The sequence below is a fragment of the Pseudorca crassidens genome, chromosome 10 (genome assembly GCF_039906515.1).
Source record: "Pseudorca crassidens isolate mPseCra1 chromosome 10, mPseCra1.hap1, whole genome shotgun sequence".
NCBI classification, from domain to species: domain Eukaryota; kingdom Metazoa; phylum Chordata; class Mammalia; order Artiodactyla; family Delphinidae; genus Pseudorca; species Pseudorca crassidens.
Window position 1 is genome coordinate 23,468,731 of NC_090305.1, and position 22,735 is coordinate 23,491,465.

The following is a 22,735-nucleotide window of genomic DNA, read 5'->3' on the forward strand; positions in this document are numbered from 1 at the left end:
AGCCCCACCCCTGCCTGTGGTCCCCGACACACTCTAGTTCCTCCTTCTAGACTCCGTGCTGGAGGGCTGGAAGCTGGAAGGCAAGCCCGGTACGCGGGTCAGGTCAGGGCTGCTTGCTCGGGCCTCATGGACCATGGCCTGAAGGACTCCCACGCTCTAAGAAAACCCTTCAGAATTTTGCAAACTACTTCAATCATAGTACAGTCACGCCTACACCCTCCTGCCAAAGATTAAGTGTGGAGATGAGATTTGCCCTTGACTAGACCCTGCCCCCCAGTAATCCCCTCACAACCCTCCCCCTCCCCTGGAGGGTAACCACACCAGCCACACCTGTCCAGCCTGCTTCTCATCCTCTTTCTGCCCCTTGGACCCACATTCCCTCTGGCTGTGTGTGCTTTTCCGCCAACAGTCACCCAGTTTATTATAAACCCAACATTTATTGAGAACAAAGGAAACCGATTAGCACAGACACCCAACTTCAATTCATTAGACTTCAGCTGAGGGTGGGGAACAGGGGTGTGGCCAGCCCTGAAGTCACCCTCCCAGGGAGGAACCAGCTCTGGGAGAGAGGGGCTGTCAGACCTCCAGGGCCTGGCTGGGATCTAACTGAGGAATGTGCAAAGGGGTAGGGGGAGAGGAGACGGTAGCACCCCCAGGTGTGGGCAGCAAGTGGCGGAGCTGGCTGTCCAGGGCTTGGGGTGGCGGTCGTGGTCCTCTCTCAGGGGTTGACGGGGGGCAGGGAGCCGAGCTCAGGCAGCAGCTCGGGGTGGGGATCCAGGCGGGCCAGGCGGCTCTGCTCCAGGGCAATGGCCTCAGCTGAGTGCTTGCACTTCTCAGAGCCACACTGGCAGGTGAAATATTTGCTTTTGATGTCCCAGAAGCGGTCACCATAGTCAAACCTGTCAGAGAAGCACAAGAGGTCTGTGGGACCCAGACCCACTCCAAAGCATCCACCCCCATCTTCGGAGGGGCTCTAAGCCCTCCTCTGTTCTAATGCACCTGCGGCACCAGCACTGCCTGGTAGCTTGTTAGAAGTGAAGATTCTTCAGGCCCCATCCCAAACCTACTGACTCAGAATCTGTGAGGCTCAGGACTGTTTACAGTGACATCGGACAAGCTCTGCTCTAATCCATGCCTGGAAACCAGGCACTCGCCAGCCGCCCGCTTTGGGTCCTGGGCTCGCTGCATCTCCCACACCCTGGCCGAGCCGCAGGGCGCCTCACCCCAGTTCCTCCCCGGCCCGGATGTCTCGGGAGCTGAAGAAGGCAATGCGTGGAAATCGCAGGTCTTGGTGCAGCATGAAGACCCGCACGGGGATGATGTTGGGGTCACACAAGTGGTTGATGAAGCGGCTGATGTTGCCGTAGTAACGGGCGTCGATGCAGTACACCTCTCCATCCTGATGGGAGGGCGTCATTCGTCACATCTACCACCACCCCGCTGGCTGGGCCAACCTCCCCACCCCGCTGACCACCCAGCCCCTCCTCCTCGGGTTTCCATCTGCTGAGAGGAGGGCGGCAGAGGGGTCTCCTGCCCACCTTGTTGTCTAAGTCGAAGAGGTAAGAATCATCCTCTCTCACGTCAGCCTCAGCATCGGAGATCAGCTCGCCGACATACCTGTTGGGCAGGGAGTGGTGGTTCTGGAGGTGAGCAGGCATTACCGGGAGCAGGCTCCAGGCCCTGTCTCTCCTCACAGCCCCAGGATTCCTCTTCCACTGTTCGTCAGCTGTCTGTGAATCTCACAGATCAGCACAGCTGGGACTGGGGTGGGCGACCCAAGGCACAGTGGGCCCCCAAGGATAGCGGACATCATCTGGGAGGGAGGGGGTGGGTGGCCCCCACCCAGAAGGGGGGTACAGGAGGAGGAACCTGGGGACACAGGCACGTGAGGGTACACACAGGACACACTCCCGCCACTGGGGTCCCACCAGACAACTAGATCAACAGGCAGGACCGACAGAGTGGGGCCAGGGATGAGCTGGAGAAGCAGTGGTGGGGAAGTTAGAGGGAGGGGCTCGAGCCGCACCAGAGGATGACTCGGGTGAGCGCAGCGGCGCCCAGCCTCTGGGGTGAAGGGATCAGTATCTGTGGGCAGTCGGCCTGGGTGGGGAAATCTGTTCAGGCGTAGACACGGGGGTTTGTGGACTAGGGATCACCCAGCAGGTGGGGGCAACGCTGGGCTGAGGACAGGAGAGGGGTGAGGACAGCAGGGAGGGGACGGAGCCGCAGGAGCTACGAAGAACTGGGGGTGAGCACACCCACGTTTGGAAAGTAGAGGGAGAGGAGCTGGTGAAGAGGAAGAATGGATGGGTCGCAGGTGAGGACGGTGTCATGGGAGCCAGAGCTGAGGGGGGTGGCAGGTGCCAGGAGAATGAGGACTGAGACACACGGGTCAGGGAGTGGGACTGCTGCGAGGCGGCATCAGCAGAGGGGTGAGGGTAAAGGCAGATGTGGACAGGGATGAGCAGTGAATGGATGATGGGGAAACTGAGGCCCAGGAGGCAGGGGTCGCTTGCCTCAGTCAAATTGAGAGATGACATGATGGAGGAAAAATGAATGGTCTCTTAAATAGGCAATTGGGGCTGGAGGACTCTTTCTTTTTTTTTCTTCTTTTTTTTAAGGCCAAAGGAGACCTAGATTACGTTTGAAGGCTATGGAGTAAAAGCTAGGGGAAGGAAGAGGTAACGGATAATGGGAAGAGAAAGAATTGATGGATGGAGAGGCCTGAGGCCCCTGATGAGGTGGACAGAAAGGCAGCTGTTATCACCTCCCTTTTGCAGACAAGAAAAATGAGGCTCAGAGAGGTTGTGAACTTGGCCAAGGACACCCAGCTCTGTCTGTCTGTGAAACCGGGGCTTCCCGCAGTTGGGAAGGGCAGGGGAGAGGGAGTGTGAGGGTCGGAAATACACCGAAGGGGAGGGAGAGACGCAGGCACTGCGGTCTGGCCAGAGCGGAGGCTTGGGGATGGGGGTCAGAGGAGGCTGGCTGGAGTGGGGGCAGCAGGAAGAGCTGGGACCCATCAGGGAGGAGGGCAGAGAGGGAGGCCTGGGAGTCAGCCGTGGCCCTGCATCCAGCCCCACGCCCCCAGGAGCCAAAGTACCCCTTCCCCACCACTCACTCGCAAATGAAAGTCCCCTGGGGAATGGTCTGCAGGGCTCGGACCCCCCAGCCCATCTTGGCTGTGCGGTAGAGCTGCAGTCGCACCCTGGGGGTAGGAGAGAGGGTGATACTCAGTGGCGTGACCTGGAAGCGCCCCGAGGGAGAGAAAGGAGAAAGGGGAGCGAGGGGAGCTGAGGGGCTGGGCCTCACTTGATGCCACTCTGCACTACCCGGTTCTTGCAGTTTCTCCAGCAGGAGCACGCCTGGTTACACTCAAAAATCAGCGGGGGCTCGATCTTGTTAAATTCCTGGAGCAGCCGCCCGTCCTGGGGTTGAGGGAGGGGAGGACAGTGGTTTCTGTGTGGTGCCCACCTCAGCTGCCCAGGACTCCCAAGACTTCACAGAAAAATCCACTGCTGACCCCAACCCAGACACAGGGAGGACAGGCTGGGGGAGGCCACATATGCTCTTAGTTTATCCAACAGGAAACACGCAACCCTCGCCCTGTGTTTGCATATATCTGGGCCAGGCCCCTCTCTGTCCTGGCAACAGCCTAGGAATCCCAGGTCTCGCCCTGCCCTCTTTGCTGCTTCCCCCACAGGGTAGAAGGTGAGGGACAAGGTCCCAGAGAGTTGGTGTCAGAGGCCAGCTCCCCCAAAGGAGTGGATGAGTGTGTGTGCGGCCAGGGCGAGGGCACGTACCTTGTCATACCAGCAGCGAATGCTGAGCTGGCCACACAGGCAGTTGGAGCTGGAGCAGTCATCCACGCATGTGCAGTGCTGGGGCGGGAGGTAGGGTCAGCTCACCCCCCAGAATTGGCCTCGGCCCCTCAGCTTCCAGTGCTCCCTGCCCCACAACTGCTGTCCTTTCTCTAGGGTCCACCTTGTAGGACAGTGATGGTGATGGTCCCGGGATGAGGGGGAATCAAGATGTTGCTGATGGGGGTGTCTCTAGGGCCACCATGAGCCCATGTGATACCTTCACGTGTCCTAGAAAAAGGACGCCCTCCCTAGGTGGATGCAAGCCCACATCGGAGCTCCCTTTCAGCCCCACGACCTTGGCCAGGTGCCCTCGTTGGCCCACAGTGTGCCCAGCTGTACTTGGTGGCTCTGGGTGTCCCTTTGGGAGGAGGGCCCAGGGAGGGCCCTGCACTCACCTGTAGGTGGGTGATGTTGCGGTCGATGTTCATGGTGGACGTCTCGCAGTTCTCCGAGATGTACTTGTAATCCTCGGGGCAGGGCTCCCCGTCCACACCGTTGACACAGGGAATGGGCACGTTCTCATAGCCCCGAGCCACGTCCCTGGCAGGAGGGGAGATGGAGGTGGGTGAGGACTCCCCTAGGTGGGGAGAGGGCTGGGTGAGGGAAGAGGGTGGTTCTGGGGGTTCACTGGGGCGTGGGGAGTAAGGTTCCCAGATCAAAGGCAGGACACTCAGTGAAATCTGAATTTCAGGGTATCAGGGAACAATTTTTCAGGACAGGTATGTCCCAAATACTGCACGGGACCCTGCTAACGTTAAAAAGTATGCGCTGCTCACCCGAAATTCTAATTCAGCGGGATGGTCCCTGTTTTTATTTGGTGCATCTAGTTGACGTGTGCGTGTGGCAGGCGGATGGGGGGCAGAGGTGGTTTGGGGGGCTCAGAGGATTCTAGGGGCCAGGGGAGGGGGCGGAGGTCGCTCCGGGTAAAGAGAGAGCCCAGGCTCACCGGCAGATGATCTTCTCAGTGCGGATGGCCCGATTTCCCACCCCGAGCCGCAGCTTGCGGTTGAGCTGGAGTGCAAACCACACGTCAGAGCGCTCGGGGGTCAGGTCCCACGCCGTGTCCCCCTCCTTGTTCCGCAGCTCAGGGTTTGCCCCGCGTGACAGGAACAACCTGGGAGGGGACGGGAAGCCTGTGGGGTCCGGGGCTGTGAGAGGGGGCAGAGGAGTGTCCAGGTGGGGGAGGGGTGGAGACTCACAGCACGCAGTCGTGGTAGCTCTCCCGGGCTGCGATGTGTAGGGGCGTGTCCCCGTGGTAGTTGACAGCGTGGAGGTCGCAGCGGGCATTCAGGAGAACCTCTGCGATGGCGGCGCTGCCGGTGAACGAGGCCCAGTGCAGGCAGATGTTCTCCTCCTGTGGAGGTGGCAGGGGGAGAGGTGTGAACCCAGCCGGCACCTTGCTCAGGGGCGGGGGGGCTGAACCCACCTCCCGTATCCCGATCAAACTCTCACATTGTCTGTGAGGGTGACGTCGGCACCCCGTGTCAGCAGCATGCGGATCACCTCGATGTGCTTGTGCTCTGCGGCCCAGATGATGGGCGTCCACCCCCCACTGTCCTGTGGGTGGGGGGGAAGGAGGAGCGTGGAGAGGCAGCTCCAGCCCTGCTCACCCAAACAGATGGGGTCAAGAGCACAGGCTCCGGAGCTAGACTCACACTCAGAGTCCCACCACTCACAGGCTGTGGAACCCTGGGCAAATCATTTAACGGCTCTGGGTCTCAGTTTCCTCGTTTACAAGATGGGACTAGTAAACGTCTATTGCTCAAGGCCGCGAAGTGATTTTTCTCTTTTTAAAAAGTATGTATTTCCTTGGGACTTCCCTGGTGGCGCGGTGGTTAAGAATCTGCGGGCCAACGCAGGGGACACAGGTTCGAGCCCTGGTCCAGGAAGATCCCACATGCCACGGAGCAACTAAGCCCGTGCGCCACAACTACTGAGCCTGCGCTCTAGAGCCCGCAAGCCACAACTACTGAGGCCACGAGCCACAACTACTGCAGCCCGCACGCCTAGAGCCCGTGCTCCGCAACAAAGAGAAGCCACCGTAATGAGAAGCCTGCTCGCCGCAACAAAGAGTAGCCCCCGCTCACCGCAGCTAGGGAAAGCCCGCGTGCAGCAAAGAAGACCCAACACAGCCAATAAATAAATACATAAATAAATAAATTAAAAAAAAATAAAAAATTAAAAGAAAAAATACATTATTTCCTCGATCTGCCCACTCAAAAGTCCTAGAAGCAGGGACCCAACGACAATGACCACCCCTAGGTACACAAACTGTAGTCTCTAAAAAATATTTCCCATTTAAAGGAACCAGAGTTTCTTAGAGAAATGGTAGATCCTGAGTTGGGGGCAGGATAGGTGCTGAAAAGGATGCTCTCAAAGGCCACTGGGTCATTTCAAAAGTCACAGGAGCCTATGGCAAGGGGCTTCTTCTGGACAAGGGACAGAATAATTCAAAGATCAAGAAGGGCACCCCAATGTTCACTGCAGCGCTATTTACAACAGCCAGGACAAGGAAGCAACCTAAGTGCCCATCAACAGAGAAATAGATGAAGAAGATATGGCACAAAGATACAATGGAATATTACTCAGCCATAAAAAGGAACAAAATTGGGTCATTTGTAGAGACACGGATGGACCTAGAGAGTGTCCTACAGAGTGGAGGAAATCAGAAAGAGAAAAACAAATATCGTATATTAACTCATATATGTGGAATCTAGAAAAATGGTACAGATGATCTTATTTGCAAAGCAGAAATAGAGACAGACGTAGAGAACAAATGTGTGGATACCAAGGGGAGGGTGGGAGGAACTGAGAGATTGGGATTGACACATATACGCTATTGATACTATGTATAAAATAGACAACTAACGAGGACATACTGCATAGCACAGGGAACCTAACACATGTGGTGACCTAAATGGGAAGGAAATCCAAAAAAGACAGGATGCATGTGTATGTATAGCTGATTCATTTTGCTATACGGAAGAAACTAACACAACATTGTAAAGCAACTATGCTCTAATAAAAATTAATTAAATAAAAAAACCCAAAGATCAAGAAGAATGACACAGACTAAAACACCTCCAACACACGAAAAACTGACTTAGTAAGGAATCTCACTGGACAGTTCCAGAGATGAAGGCCGCAACTCATTTTGAAAAGTGATAAGCAGAAAAAAGAAAACAGAAGAGAATGAAGAGAAATACAAATGAAGGGGGAAAAAGAGACGGGGACAGACTGGAACAGTGTGAAATGCAGGGAAAGGGTCGAAGGTCAGACGAGGGAGAAAGGGGACCTAAAGCCTGAGGCTGAGGCAAGGACCCCAGGGGGCTGGGCCAGAAGCCCGGCCGCTGACCTGGGCGTTGACGTCCACCTGTCCCGTGCCGAGCAGCAGGCTGACCATCTCCAGATTCCCAATTTTGGCTGCGTGGTGGAGGCAGGTGGAGCCGTCTTCCTCCTGAGGGCGATGCAGGCAGATGAGCCGGCTGGCTGGCACCTCAAGCCCAGGCCTTGAGCCCCGGCCCCGGCCTGCCCGGCCGCGCACCTTGCTGTAGACGCAGCCCCCGCGCTGCACCATGTAGCGAGCCACCTCCAGGTGGTTGTTCACCACGGCCTCCATCAGCGGCGTCCGCTGCTGCTTGTCCACAGCATTGATGTTCGCCCCAGCCTGCAAGGAGGGGGCACGCAGGCTGGCACCAGGGAGGGGCTGGGCAGGGGAGGGGGTCCTAGGGCTGGGCCCGCGCTGACCTGCAGCAGTACGTGGCAGATCTCCACAGAGCCCTTCTGGGCAGCCGCGTGCAGGGGTGTGCGCTTGCTCTGCTGGTCGCTCTGGAAGTTGGGGTCCAGGTTGTCCACTGTGGGGAGGGCCCGCCACACCGGGAGAGGGAGGGACAGGTGGTAAGCAAGCTAGGGGGCGGGTGGCACCTCCTCCAGGAAGGTTTCTCAGGGCCCCAACCTGAGTCAGGGGCCCTCCTGGGCCTTCTTTGTGCTCACCTGCACTGCAGCACGGCACTGATCAGGGTAAGAAGTTAAGAGCACCAGCTCTGCCTGAGTTCAAACGGCCCTGCCCCTGCCCCTTAGTACTGCTGTGCACTGGGCAAGGTAGTTAACCTCTCTGGGCCTCCGCTGGGAAGATTTAAGTGAGTGAACGTGCAAAGCACTCAGAACAGTCCCCAGTCCCCATCATCACAGGTTATTCCCCCACCACACGAAGTCCTTCAGGGCAAGGACGATGTCCCTCATTGCTGCCGTCCTGGCCCCGAGTCCAGTGACTGGTACATAATCGGTGCTCAGGCAGGGTTTGCTGAACGAAGGAGTGATACTCACACAGCATCAGGATCACCTTCTGCAGCTCCCCCTGCTTCACGGACAGGTACAGCTGCCGGGGGTGGAAACGGAGTTTCTTCCGCCTGCCGTGGTGAGGGAGGGAGAGGGGGTTGACTCCCCAGATTCAAGCATCGGTCCCCACACCTGCAGCTCCACACTTCCAGCCCCGGTCCTAGCTGCTGTGCCCGAGGGAAACCCCTACTCACCTCTCTGACTCCTGGATGACCAGGGCCTTTTCCAGGGCCTCCCGGCCTGGGCCAGGTGGCAGCCCCACAGCTGAGAGGCAGCCCCCATTGGGCAGGGTTAGGGAGGGCCCCGAGCTGTCGATGGTGTCAGTCAGGGGGTCGCAGGGTGGACGCCGGGGCTCCCCCTGTCCTCGCATCCGGGCGCTGTGGGAGAAGGCGTGAACGTTCAGGGGAGACGGGGACTGGGGCAGGGAGCAGACAGAAGGGAAGGGCAAAGCCAGTACCTGGGCTGGGAAGTGTCCGCTCTCCCAGGGGCATCCTGGGCCAGGGGCGGGGGGGCAGGGGCTGCAGTGCCAGCCGGTGGGGTCACCCCATCCCCCCGGGGGATGGTCACCTCCTGGGCCTCAGATGCATCCTCCCCACAGTGGGGACAGAAGACCATCCCGTTCAGCTGGGACACACAGGCCTTGTGGAAGCGGTGGGCCACTCGGAAGTCGGGGTGACACTCCAGGAAGGTGCCCTGGGGGCAGGAAAACAATGTGGCCAGGCTCTGGGAGCCCCTACCCCCATGGGGCATGCTGCCTGTCTGCCCCACTGGTCACTCACCGCCGTGCAGAAGTAGCCACAGCCTGGGCAGCAGTGGTGTTTGACCATGCGGGCACGGTGGGTCTCACAGAGCACCATCAGTGCCACGCGGCTGGACGGTCTCATGGTCTCCCGCTTCAGGATTGCAGCGTTGCAGCCCGACAGCTGTGTGCAGTGAGGATGGGTGACAGAAGGTGAGGCTGGGCTCTGGGGCTGGATGCCCTGTCACCTACCAGCCCAGAGGCCCACCTCTCCATCCACGCTCTCCGTGGCCATGCACTTGTGCCCCGCTCTCTCGCTGATGCGGTCTATCTTGGGTGCCTCCATGCGGCAGCTGCAGAGGGGCAACTCCTCAAACCCACGCTCTGTCTCCAGCGAAGATGTGTCATTGGACACCCCTTGGATGGAGGATAGAGGGAGCTGAGGGAGGCCCAGCCTCTCACCCACCAGGACCCCTCCTGGGGCCTCTCACCCCCACCCTGACTTTCCCTCCGTGCTCCAGAACCCCCAAAGTCTGGCCACGGACACCCCAGCTCCAGCGGGGTTCCCCTCCTCCCCATTCCCTCCGGCCCCGAGGGCGCCCCCTAGTGGCTCCCTATCCCGGCAATTGGCAATTACCAGCGTGGTTGGGAGAGAGGGTCCCCTCGCTGGGCAGCTCCAGGGACCCCAGAGGGACCTCCATGTACTCACTGGGGCCTGAGGAGCCCACACCATTCACTCCTGACACAGAGACAGAGAGAGTGAGAGTGCGAGCTCACAGGTGCCTGGATGCGGGGGTACATGCGGGCGTGCATGCTAGCGTGTGTGTGCGTGCATGCTCTCTGGGGACCGGGAGGGGGCTGCAGGAGGGGACCCCGAAACAGAGGAGCCTTCTCACCTCGTGGCTCCTTGGCCCTCGGAGGCTCCCGCTTCCGCCGTTTCCGTGATGGCTTCACCCACGGGCTGTCCTTCCGCCATTTCTTTTTGGCTTTGCGCCGGCCACTGGAACCACTCTGGGGGGGAGGAAGAGCGTTAAAGAGCCCGGCCCCCAGCCCATAAACGCCTCCTTTGAGGACTCAGACCGCTGTCCCCAAAGTCCCCACTCCTCCGGGGACGCCAGCCTCCAGTTCTACCCTGTCAGACTGATTGCCTGACTCTTCATCTTCCTCCTCCTCTTCCTCTTCCTCCTCCTCCTCTTCCTCCTCCTCCTCTTCCTCCTCCTCCTCTTCCTCTTCCTCACTCAGTTGTTCAGCCAGAGCTTCGACCTCAGACTGGAAGAGAGGCAAAGTGAGGCTGAAGAAACAGTGACCCCCAGGCCACAGCTGTCTGCTGGGGGGAACATGGGAGACAGGCAGAGCAGGACACATCCGACCCCCGGGACTCAGAGAATGAGGCTGGATCAAGAAAACAACAATTCTCCACGGATGGCTCCGTGGTGATGATGAGTGTGAACAGGAAAGGAAGGAAAGGGCTGGATACGGAGAGGAGGTGTAGCATATTATACTGTAATAAAAAATAAGGTGCTGGGGCTTCCCTGGTGCCGCAGTGGTTGAGCGTCCGCCTGCCGATGCAGGGGACACAGGTTCGTGCCCCGGTCCGGGAGGATCCCACATGCCGCGGAGCGGCTGGGCCCGTGAGCCATAGCCACTGAGCCTGTGTGTTCGGAGCCTGTGCTCCGCAATGGGAGAGGCCACAACAGTGAGAGGCCCATGTACCGCAAAAAAAAAAAAAAAAAAAAAGGCGCTATGGTGACATGCAACAACATGATGAATCTTTGCAACATAATAGTAAACAGGAAAAGAAAGGAAAACGTTCTAGATAACACACGTATAGTAGAAGACTCTTGATGAAGCTCATAAAGAGGCAAGACTGAATACACTAAATGAAAAACGAATTAGAGGGGCTTCCCTGGTGGTGCAGCGGTTAAGCATCTGCCTGCCAATGCAGGGGACATGGGTTCGAGCCCTGGTCCGGGAAGAAATCACATGCTGAGGAGCAACTAAGCCCGTGCGCCACAACTACTGAGCCTGTGCTCTAGAGCCCGCAAGCCACAACTACTGAGCCCACGTACCACAACTACTAAAGCCCGTGCACCTAGAGCCCATGCTCTGCAAGAAGAGAAGCCTCTGCGATGAGAAGTCCACGCACTGCAACAAAGAGTAGCCCCCGCTCGCCACAACTAGAGAAAGCCCACGCAACGAAGACCCAACACAGCCAAAGATTAAAAAAAACAAAAAAAACTAGAAACGCTATAATGAAGTCAGGCTGATATCCCCTGAATCCACTGATCTTAACTTCACTAATAAAAGACCAAATGTTCCACGCCTGATGGGATGCAACATTGGGCAGAGAGTTATGTGTTAATCCCCACCCAAACAGCCAACTCCTAAATGTGAAGAATTCTGCAGGATAACCGACTTGGTTTCTTCAATAAATAAATGGCAAGTTTTGTTTTTTTTTTTTTTAAATAGGGAACCTATACATCAAGAGAGACCTAAGAAAAATAATCAAATCAATGTGTGGACCCCACTGAAACCTGACAGACGAAAACTCATTTATGAAACAACCGAGAAAATGTGAAGACTGACTGGTAGCAAGGTGATGGTGTTAAAGCATCATTTGTAGGGACTTCCCTGGTGGTCCAGTGGAAGGGCTCCCCACTTCCACTGCAGGGGGCATGGGTTTGATCCCTGGCTGGGGAACTATGATCCCCACATACCGCACGGCGGAAAAAAAAAATTATTTGTAAATTTTTTAGAAACAGAAAGAGGTCTTATGTTTAGAGATACTTGTGGAAATATTTCTAGATAAAATGATATGGTATCTGCGATTTGCTCTGAAACAATCCAGTAAGTGTGGGTGTTGGGGAGGAAGAGATGAGTCAAGGTCAGCTGTGTATTGATAATCCTTAGAGCTGGGTGATGGCTACCCGGGGGCTCACTATTCTATTCTTTTGTGTATATTTGAAAGTTTCCACGATAAAACGAATGAAAAGCAAAACAGGCAAGACTAAGCATTCTGCTGCATAGACAGACATATATGTGAAATAAAACCAAACAAGGAACAAAGGAATAAACAAGCAAACAAACAACAAATAAACCATAAAATGGGATGTTAAACCCGAAGTCCAGGATGGTGATTTTCACTGTGGAGAGGTGCAAGGGGATGGTATGGGGTAGAGCACACGCTGGAAATAAGTTACAGACAGTATGGGGCAGTGAGTTAGTGGGTGTTCAGAAAAGGAAAGAGAGAAGAAAGTGGGGCAGGAAGATTGGAGAGCGAGCCCTGGACGTGGGGGAGCACTGGCCGGGAGGGCGGCTGGCTCCCTCTCACCTTGCTGTCAGAGTCCACCCGCTCATCCACAGAGTAGGAATCGTAGTAGAGGCTGAAGTCATCCCCCACCACCGTTTCCCACTCCTCCAGGGACCCGGGGTCCCCCTTCTCCAGGGTCATTTCTCTCGAACCCCGTGCAGAACCCAACTCCTCTGACTAGAAAAAGATTTAAAGAAAAAAATTGAAGCTGCTGGCACTCCCTCACCAACACCCCATTTCCCTTGAGGGCGAGATGGAGCCCCAGCTCCTAGGATCACCTCCTAGCAGCACCCCATTTCCCTTGAGGGCGAGATGGAGCCCCAGCTCCTAGGATCCCTCCTAGCAGCCCCCCAGGAGGAGAGGCCCAGGCCCTGTTCCCTGCCTCTCCTGGCTCACCAGGCCACCTCCTGAGTTCAGCTTCCTCCTTTTGGCCACATCTGGAAAGAGAGAAAGGAGTGAGGCCTGTACTCTAAACCCTTAGCACAGGCCATAGCAAGCCGCAGGTAGGTAGGGGGTGGGACTGACCTGAGGTCACCTTCCCCAGCGAGTGCACGTCATCACTCATGCGGAAATGCTGCACTTCAGGGGGCCGCTTCTCAGGGACTGGGGGCTGGGGGCAGAGAGGGAGCACGCTTAGGGGCAGGGAGCATCTATGGTTCTGCCTGGATTAGCTTAGAGCCAAGCCCCAGGTCGGGGTGGGGTGGTGAGCCACACCCTCAAAAAATGCCATCTGAAGTTCTGCGCCAATAATAAGAATTGTGTCAAGCACATCCCACATCTAACACTGATGCCAAGAGCCCTAAAAACACTGTCATAAAGCTTCTGAGATTCTGGGGCTCTTGTCATTTCCCTCCTCGGATGTTTCTGTGGCCCTCAGCTCCTTCCCTGTAGAGATTCATAGTAAAACCTTTAGAACAGCAGGGGCAGTTTCAAAGAAGGGAGAAGTTCCCTTGGGGCCTGCTTTGAGGTAGAAAGGAAAAGTGGTTTGAAGTTTCTCTAGTCATTATTATAAGAGTAATTAAGACATTAACTACATAATTAACTCTTTAGCATTAGTGTTTTCTACTCCCCTCTGCCTAAGAATGTAAACCCCAGGAAGATAGAAACCTGTCTGTTCCAGATTAAGCCCCAGTAGAGAAACTGACACACAGTAGCCTTGGCAAATATGTGAAGCAGTGACTGGAGAAGAAAACACCTGAAGGTAAATTGTAAAAAAGCGGCCCACAAGAGTTTTACGGTTACCCTGTCTCTCCCACCCCCGCAAACCTCCCCCTAAGCCTCACCTGTCCATTTCCTGGTTTGGACATGGTTTTCCTCGCTCGATGGACCTTGGGCTGCCCCTCCGGGCTGGCTGTGGCCGGAGGGGGTTCAGGCCCTGCTGCTGTTGCCCCCTGGGCCCCCGGCATACTCAGCAGCCTCATAGCCAAACTCTGGACTGATGGGGGTGATTTTCCGGCCCCTGTCATTGACATCTTGGCTCGGCTGGGACAAGCACCCCCCTTACTGGGGGAAGACGGGAATGACTTCGTGGCATGGCCTGAAAAACACAGGCAAGCAGGCAGGAGACAAGATAAGAGGGAAGACAAAGTCAGAGAATGCCCCACCTCACCCCCAGGCTCCCTGGCCTCTCACCCATCAGGATGCGGCCCCCATGGAGGTCCCCATCTCCCTCGAGATTCTCGGGTTCATCCCCAATGAGTGGTGTGGCCCCTACAGGTGTGTCAGCCCCCTCATCGCCGACGGTGACCGTGACAGAGGCTGGGGATGAGGGACCAGCAGTCTCCAGGGAGTCGGGGTTGGCCTTGGGCAGGATCTCCTCACTACGAGGGGTGTCCCCCAAAGAGCCATGAACTGTAATGGAAGAGAAAAAGTTCAGGGCTAAGGGCTCAAGAGATCCTGTGCTGGCGGAGGTGAAGGTCCAATTGGGCCTGTTTCTGCTGCACTCACCTCTCTCGGTGGCTCCTCTGGGCTCCTTCTCCAGCACCAGCGCCCCCATCTCAGCGGGGGCCTCCCCCTGGGAGGGGACACAAGGGATAGGAGAGCTGGTCAGTCCCGTAGGAAGTTGAGGGGCCCAGGACGCCTGGGCCCTGGGAAGAGACAGGAGGCTCCGGGGCCTACCTCTTCCTCTATGGGGCCCCCCCCTTCCGCGGCCACGGCTGCCCGGAGGGGCCGCACGACCCCTCCCCCGGGCCCGCATCAGCCCCCTCCCTCTCGGTAGACCCCGCATCTCAGGGACCGAGAAGAGAGGAGGGGGAGGGGGCGGGGCCTCCGCACCCCGGCCCCGCCCCCTCCTCCCGGCTGCACGCGCCTCTCCCCCTTTGTCCCCCAGGCCGCGGGGACCCCGGGCACCAACCCCTCCAGCACCCGCTGTCCCCCAGCCCGGTGGACGGCCCCTCGTGCCCCTCGCGCGTGTTCCTGGGGCGCCGGCGCCCGCTGCCCACTCGGGGGCAGCCGGCGGCTGCACGCGCGCCTCGGTGCCCACTCCCCCCACCTCCCACCCCCTGGTCCCCTCATCCGCCCCCGGTGCTGGCCCTCCGGATTGCTGCAAGTCTCGCCCGGGCCCCCCGGCCCCGATGCACCCCCGGAGCATTGCACGGGCGCGCGCTTCCCCCGGGCGCGCGCGCGGGCATGCACCCGCCTCTCCCCCTCCCCTTCCGCACCTCGGCGGCCGCCGCCGCTGCAGCTCCCGCCGCCGCCGCCATCGCCGCTTGCGCTGGGGGCCGAGCCGGCGCGCGGCCGCCCCGGGTCACGTGGGCGAGTAGGAGGGCTAGGAAGAGCCTTAAAGGAGCCACTACGCATTTTCTGGCCATTTTCCCCGGAGGGCGGCCTCAGACATGGCAGTTCCTGTACTAAGCTGGGGGCTGCCGGGGAGCATTCCTGCCATTCCTGGCCTCAGCTTAGCTGGGAACCGAAGGCGAGGCACGCGTGGGTCCAGGTGTGGCTTCTCCATCTGCCACCTGGCTTTAGGTAACTAGCGGAGCGACTGAGCCTCCCGGCTCTCGGCACTGGCTGTATTTCCAGTCCTGCCCATGTGTGCTTCTCCCGCTTCTGGTTCCTTTCTAGCTTCTCGGTCACTAGATAGAAGACTCGGCCTCAGTTTTGGCCTTGCTTCTCTAACGAGCAAGAAGGGGGCGATGGGGACGCGCGGAGGACACCTTTACTCTTCGCTGGTTCTAGCATGCAGTTTCAAGTGTCCCCCGGAGCAGCGATCCCTTTTGAAAACCTGGGGCTAAATGTCTCTTCCATTTATGCCAGACATGTCACGCCACCACATGCACTAGAGATCCAGGTAAGCCCCCAGAGGCCCGAGTCATTACTGTCTGGTAACACTCTAATAAGTAAACTTTTTTTGCCAAACACTTCACAAGCACAGCAGGCACTCCGTTGGTCATAGCCCAGCCGACAGTGGAAGTATGAGTGATATTACACCAGGACACACAACTTTGAAAGCAGTATTTAGAGTACCATCTCTTTAGGTATTTACATCTGGTCAAAGTTTGGAAAATGGCTGTATCTCACATGCGATATTTGACACAGGCAAGTGGATAGGGTATAGGGCATCTGAGGCCAATTCAAGGCCTTCTGGGAACTGTAGTTCTCTTCGGTTAAGAACTATTCCAGAGCTTTCTGGGAATTGTAGTCTTCTCCGCATCTTAACCCAGTAGTTTTTATCTTTATTCAGGACAGGAACCCGTTCCCCAGACCAAAAACGCCCAAACTCAGGCTCCAGCTTACAATTTTGGTGGGCACAATGATCACGCCTATGCCCCATCCCTAGCCCTGATACCAAACTCAACTAGAGTAGGTCATTTGTTAACACCTCCGCCAAACAATCACGGAACACTTGGGCTGTGAGGTATCTGCCAGGAGTTGAGGATGCAGAACTGGGAGGGTCTCTGGCCAGAGGAGCCCACTTGTCACACTCCCCTTCCCCTCTCAAGGCTCCTTCAGGCATGAGACCTGCGTGAGTTGTGTCCTCTGGGTACTTAGAAAATTGCTTCAGAGGGTGAGGTGGTCTAGGGTGGGATAGTCATTTACACGCAGTTGCCAGATAGAGTATAAAGAAGAAAAAGTTTTTTTTTTTTTTTATTTTGTGGAAAACAAAAGCAGAAAAACTAAAACCCCAAACTCCAGAAAAAATCCTAAAAAATACGTTTTGTTTTCTTAAAAAATACTGTATAAGTCTCTACTCCTCTCCCTCCCCCACCGCAACAGCCCTCCTTGCCGCCTCTCATCTCAGTGCCCTACCCCCCACCCCCACCACTATTCGTAGTTCCTGCTATTGTACCCCCCTTCCCAGTATCTACCCAGGATGCTCACCCCCGTATTCTCTTACCTGCTATCTTCCTTTGTTCTCCCTAGAATTTTGGTGAGCCTTGTACCCATCCCATTTCCCCAGCATGCAAGAACTGTCTCCCCCTTCCTTTTCCGGAATTCAATAATCCTTTCTCCCTACCACTCCCTCTCCCAAGGATCTAGTCCAAGCAGGAGCAGGTAAGCTGCCTCCTGCCAAATTCCCTCCCAATTCCCACCCACCCACCCCCTACCTCACGAAATGCCAGAACCTCTTCCTGGGCAGCCGTGGCCAGGAATAAAATATTTTCCAGTCTTTTTCCCTCCTCATCCCACAGGACGTTTTCCCTCCCTCCACATATCCATGCACCTCCAAGAGAAGAAAATCTTTCTCTGGGACCCCCTATTCCCTTGGCCTTCTCAAAGAACTCTCTCCCTGTCCATCCTTTTCTTCTGAAGAGGCAAGGTCTTCTAAGGAATCTTCGGCCCCTCCCTCAGGATGTGTGTGTCTGCTCAGGCTCCCCACCGTACCTGCCTGCCCCTGCCCCCCACACCCCCCTATTCTCCTGGACCAAGGAGCCCCCTTCCCCCCCAGCCCAGGGACCCAGCGCCTGCCACGCTAGCGCTAGCGGATGAGGACGTTGATCTCAGCCACGCTGGCCTCCAGCACGTTCTCGGCCGTGGTCTTGCCGTGCTGCTCCTTGAGGTGCCGCCTAATGGCAGGCTTGTGAGCGAAGCGCACATCGCAGTAGGAACAGCGATAGGGCCTCGCTCCCGAGTGGAGGTTGAGGTGGTCGTGCAGCGTGGACTTCTGTGTGAAGCACTTGCCGCAGATGCCACACGAGTGCGACTTGACGCCGCGGTGCACGTTCATGTGGCGGTTGAGGTTGCTGCTGTGGTTGAACTGCTTGCCGCAGCGCGGGCACATGAATATGAAGTGCTGCGCCCGCATGTGGAAGACCAGCTTCTCCACGCCCTGGAACACTTCCGGGCACTTGGTGCACTTGATGTTCTTTAGGGGATTGCCACTGGAAAAGCCTCCGGGCAGGGGTCCCCGACTGCCCCCCCGCCCCCAGGCTGCCCCCCGCCCCCCGGGCAGCCATGGCCACCGCTGCTGCCTCCACCAGGCCTGAGGTGGCCCCCACACTGGCCCGGCCTCCTGGGATCAACAGCAGGCCCTCCCCTTCTGCGTCCTCGGACAGGCTGTAGCAGGCTTTCACCACGCCCTGCGGTGGAGCCACAGTGCTGGGGGGCACGCTGCTCTGGGCCAGCTCGCCAAGGTGGCTGCCCACAGAGCCTCCGATGCCCAGGCCTCCTCCCAGGCCTCCGGGAGGTTTGAGCCGGTGTGCCACCTCCAAGGCCGATTCCACCTTGACGATGCAGATGTCAGACACGTCCTCGTCCTCATCCTCATCCTCTTCCTCGGCCTTCAGCTCTAGGTCCTCATCCAGCGGGAACTCCAGCTTCACAGGCCGCAGGAGTGGAGGGGGGAGAGGGGGTGGGGGTGGGGGTTTGGGGGCTGGCTTCGGGGTCCTGGCGGGAGGGAGGAGGGATTTGGTGGCACTGACACTGCTTACAAGGCTGGCATCGCTGACCCCATCCTCTTTGAGGCCTATCTTGGGCTCGATGAACTGGCTGAGGGCATTCCGGCATTTCTCCACCACGTGCTCCATCTGCAGGTAGGAGGCGGCCGTCAGGTAGTTAACAATGTCCCTGACGGCGAATTCCAGGGCGCCCGTATAGCAAGAAAGGAGCAGGTCAGCCACTATGCGTGCACTGTGCATCAGGGAGACCTGCAACTCAGAGCTGGGATTCAGCAGGAACTGGTCCCGCAGGAACGGCGAGCAGGCGGCCAAGATGACCTTGTGGCCGCGGAACTTGAGGCTGTCGGCCACAATGGTCACGTCGCAGAACCGCTCCTCTGCGCGGAGCTGGTTCATGTTCCGCAGCGTAGCGGCCTCGTGGCCGGGCAGCTGGAAGCGCAGGACTTCCACCCCAGAGGCCATTGTGGCGGGGGTGGGCCACCCTGGTTGGGAAGGAAACCGGTCAGAGACAAAGGTCTCCGGCTTTCCTAGGCCAAGGCTCCAGGCCTCGCACCCCCATTCTTGCCGGGCCCTCCCAGCATCAGATCATCCAGTTTTCAAGCCTCTTCCTCAGTTTCCCCAGCCCCCGGGGAGGCGCTGTCCCTCCGAAAGGAGGGAGGCGTGGTTCCCGGGGGCGGGGCAGCGGCGTCCACACCCCCCAGCCCGACAGCCCGCGAAGATGGGGCGAGCCCGCGCGCCCACGGGGGAAGGCCGGCGGAAGCGGGAGCAGAGGCCTGGATTCTAGGGTGGCCCCGGTTGCAGCCTCTTCTCACCCCGCCCCCTTTACCCGCTGCCTCATTCCTCCACCCCCCCTTGCACGTTTGCACGCGACTTTCACGTCTCCTGCCTGCCTGCACGCGTCGTGCACGGCCCCCCCCACAACGTTCAGAACTCCGTGGCACGCCCCCCCCCCGCCCCACGACCCTGAGTGCACGCGCCTCTCACCTGGCCGGGTTCCGCGCGCTGTTTTTTTCCCCCCCTATTTCCCCCACCCCCCCCGGGGCCGACTGCGCCCCCACACACGGGCAGGGCCTGGGCAGCGCGCAGGCGCGGGGGTGCACGGGGCGCGCGCGCGGGGCCGGCTCCGCGTGGGCGTAAGGGGGGAGGGGCGGGGGCGGCTCGTGGCGTGTGTTCCAGGCCCCGCGCGCGGCGGCGTCGGCGAGAATTCGGGGAGGAGGAAGAGGGGAGGGAATTAAAGGAGCAGGATTCCCCCTTTCCCGACCCCCCTTTCTTCACCAGCCCCCCCCCACACGGTTAAAGGGCCGGACGGCCTGGCCTCTCCTTTGGCCGGTATTATTTGTCCGCCAGAGCGGAAATACGTTCCGCACCCCCCTCTTTCTGGCTCCCCCTCCTCTGTGCCTCGGGGCCCCGCGGCCCGTCTGCGCGTGCGTGCCAAATACCGCGCGGAGGCCCGCTCACTCGGGCCCGCCTCCCGCTCCCGGCTGCCCGCGGCGCAGCCTGCTCCTCTGCCCCCAATGCGCGCCGCCGCCCCCGGCGCTCCCCGTCTGCCTGGCTCCCTGCGGGCGACGCTGCCACCTGCTCGCGGGAGTGGTGCTGCTCTGGCCCAGCTGTGCGGAGCGGGGCCGGAGTTGCAGCCACCGCCCCTCCCGGGGTCCCAGACCGCCCCGTGGCTATCGAGATGTTGGTTGCTGTTGCCCACGCCTGCATCCCTTGTTGATTATGTTCACAGTTCCTCCAGCCACACTTCCAGATTTTTCCAACTCTTCTGAAGCTAGTAACCACCTCAGCACTCCCGGCCTAAAAGATATTTTAACTTTCTGCAAGGCCCAACAATCCAGTGTCCTCAACTTCCTCTCCTCTGTCTCAAAATTTTATGAAATCACACCTATCCTCCCCTTCCCCCCATTCTCAGAATTGATCCCAATTTCTTGCCAAGGCAAACGCCCTCGTAAGGTCGATGACCTTGACTATTTCACCCCTACTATATAAATAGACCTAGTACTAATTCTTCTAATTATGTGAATATTTATATTAGTATGATATTTATATTAGCATCCTTCCCATCCTTGCCTCCTCCACCAGACTGATAAGGTCAGAGCTCCACTGCCCTAAACAAAACTTTCCCTCAACTCTGCACCTTTGCCTTCTCTTTCTCTGTCACTCCCAAACTGAGCTGCAGTCTCCATGGCTTCATCACCAGCCTCGAAGACTGGCTCCCTTCCCTCCCTCTTCCTTGCACCTCTCATACCTACCCTCACTTCCCCACCCAACCAAGTCCAGGTGAAGAAGCCCCTGTTTCCTGCCAACTAGATTTGTTTGTTACATTCTCCAGGAGACTAGAGCATTTTCCTTACACATCAAATTTGGTGGAATGTGTTCAATATCTGATTTCCCCGTTGGATTGTAAACGTCTTGATTGCATGAATTATGTCCTGGGTTATGTTTTGCAAATAAAAGTCATACAATAAAAGACTGTTGAAGTCATTCCTCTTCAGTCCAGCCAGCATCCACCCATAAAATGTTTGTTCCTGACTTAAACTGAATCCTGAACTCAGGGGATGCCCTCTGGTAGGGGAGTGGGGGCAGTGTTTAGATGGTGCCTCTACTCTTTGCCTTTCCCTTTTAAATTCTCTGACTTTTTTTGCCTTCATCTCGTTCTCTCTATTCTAAAATGCCCTCTTTGTAGAAATATCTTTGTTGTCAGGCATTTGTGTTGGACACAACACCTAGGCTCAAAGCCATATTCCACTACTTATGAAAAGGGCCCTTGGGAAAGTTACTTAATTCTCTGAATCACAGAGTCTTTATCTTTGAATTGGAGGGGCCCTGATTCCTCACAGGGCTAATGTGAAGTTTAACTGAGCCTGGCATATAGTAGGTGCTGAATCAATGAGAGCTCCCTTCTCCTTTGCCTAATTGGGGGACAGACTGAAATTTCAAAAGAACTTTAACTAAAAATCTGCTCCCATATCTTATCTCTTCTTTCCCTCACTGCCAAACTTCTCAGAAGAATTGTTCACACTCCAGTGAGAGCAGAAATTTTAAAAGTTGTCAAGGTAAGAATTTAAGTTTGTAAAGTTTTGTATCCTGTCCTTTTCTTGCTGCTTTTCCTTTCTGGGAGTATGAATGGGACAGGGGTCCTTATCTCAGTTTAGAGTTTAAGACAGGTGGTCCTAGGTGGCAGGTAGGGTTGACAGCTGCTGAATCCTTCAAATGCCCAGCCCACCCAGTTGCCATTTTATATGGAAACAAGCTGTAGTGCACAAGCCTGTCTCTTCCTGTACAGTCTGGTGGGGAGATCTTGTAGGGCTGTTTTCCCGCATACCCCATGCAGGGATGTCTAGATCCTTGGCCTTTGGCCCCCAACTTCTGCCAATGTAAAAGGAGAGGCCCTCCCGTCCTTGGGTGGCAGTGCCAAACGCCTTGGCATGGTGTCAAGAACAGATACATTCAGGATTCTTAGTGGGACTGAGAAATAAAATCTGACCAAGGATTCAAGAAAGAACTAGGGGGACTTCCCTGGTGGCGCAGTGGTTAAGAATCCGCCTGCCAATGCAGGGGGCATGGGTTCAAGCCCTGGTCCGGGAAGATCCCACGTGCCATGGAGCAACTAAGCCCGTGCGCCACAACTACTGAGCCCACGCTCCACAACTACTGAGCCCACGCGCCTAGAGCCCATGCTCTGCAACGAGAGCCACTGCAATGAGAAGCCACAATGAAGAGTAGCCCCCGCTCACCGCAACTAGAGAAAGCCCGCGTGCAGCAGTGAAGACCCAGTGCAGCCAAAAAAAAGAAAAAGCTAGGGAACAGTAGATCTAGGTTCTAGTCCAGGTTTGAAGTCCTCAAGGCCCCAGAGGTTTCAGTATTCTCTTCAATGAAATGGAGGTTTGTCCTCTGAAGCCTCTTCCAGCCCTGTCAGTCCACAAAACTTCAACCTGAAAAGAGGTGTATGTATTTTTGTGTGTATGTTTGGGAGAAGAGGTCAAGGACTAGTGAACTCAGGGCTTAGAGCACCACTCTTGGTTACTAATGGAGGTGAGCAGTGGCCTAGTAGGAAATGTCTAAGCAGTAGGAAAGCTTAGACATTTCCCTGTGACATTCAAAGTATTTTTGGCAGTGGGTTTACTTTTACAATTGTACTTCGCCCAGACTGAAATAACTATATTCCTTGAGCAACCAAGAGAAAGGAGGAGGGAAGTCAGCCTGGGTTTTTTTTCTTTTTTGGTACGCGGGCCCCTTACTGCTGTGGCCTCTCCCGTTGCGGAGCACAGGCTCCGGACGGGCAGGCTCAGCGGCCATGGCTCACGGGCCCAGCCGCTCTGCGGCATGTGGGATCTTCCCGGACCGGGGCACGAACCCGTGTCCCCTGCATCGGCAGGCGGACTCTCAACCACTGCGCCACCAGGGAAGCCGCAGCCTGGGTTTTTTTTAATCCATAGGCTGATAAGACTTTCCTGTGTTACAACAAAAGCTCCAACTTTTCCCCCTTTCTCCTTTGCCCCACACTCAGCTCTGCCCTCACTGTAGGAATCCTGGCAAAATGGCAGCCTGTTCAGGCAATGGTGACAGGGGCTCACAGCTTGAGAAAAGAAACCCTACAAAAACAAAAGGCCCACACCAGTCCCCTCTATTTGTAAAATCACCTTTCCTA

At 56.9% G+C, this 22,735-nt stretch overlaps 2 protein-coding genes across 10 annotated transcripts; both read right to left on the reverse strand.

The window, feature by feature from the left end:
• Positions 1 to 417: 417 nt before the first annotated feature.
• On the reverse strand, positions 418 to 15,006 carry EHMT2 (euchromatic histone lysine methyltransferase 2). 9 transcript variants are annotated; one of them, XM_067752603.1, is made up of 28 exons: positions 14,908 to 15,006; positions 14,195 to 14,261; positions 13,880 to 14,098; positions 13,531 to 13,784; positions 12,773 to 12,857; positions 12,644 to 12,684; positions 12,269 to 12,424; positions 10,069 to 10,206; positions 9,834 to 9,948; positions 9,575 to 9,676; positions 9,206 to 9,354; positions 8,978 to 9,121; positions 8,656 to 8,891; positions 8,393 to 8,575; positions 8,187 to 8,269; positions 7,608 to 7,714; positions 7,405 to 7,527; positions 7,216 to 7,317; positions 5,313 to 5,417; positions 5,060 to 5,214; positions 4,807 to 4,974; positions 4,256 to 4,400; positions 3,801 to 3,878; positions 3,310 to 3,425; positions 3,119 to 3,205; positions 1,539 to 1,617; positions 1,224 to 1,399; positions 418 to 899 (listed from the first exon to the last, which is right to left on the reverse strand). In XM_067752603.1, the coding sequence occupies exons 1-28, from the start codon at positions 14,947 to 14,949 to the stop codon at positions 719 to 721; spliced, it is 3,636 nt and encodes a 1,211-aa protein (XP_067608704.1). In that variant the 5' UTR covers positions 14,950 to 15,006; the 3' UTR covers positions 418 to 718. The 9 variants fall into 9 exon arrangements, 7 of the variants coding, with proteins under 7 accessions (XP_067608704.1, XP_067608706.1, XP_067608703.1 ...); XM_067752605.1 differs by lacking the exon at positions 9,575 to 9,676; XM_067752602.1 differs by lacking the exon at positions 14,908 to 15,006 and having other exon boundaries at positions 14,195 to 14,493.
• A 1,293-nt stretch (positions 15,007 to 16,299) lies between these two features.
• Positions 16,300 to 19,409, reverse strand: ZBTB12 (zinc finger and BTB domain containing 12). The gene is given in 3 exon segments (XM_067752616.1): positions 16,300 to 17,606; positions 17,608 to 18,566; positions 19,069 to 19,409. Coding segments are annotated over 2 exon segments (1,380 nt in total). The 5' UTR covers positions 18,547 to 18,566; positions 19,069 to 19,409; the 3' UTR covers positions 16,300 to 17,165.
• Positions 19,410 to 22,735: the final 3,326 nt, after the last annotated feature.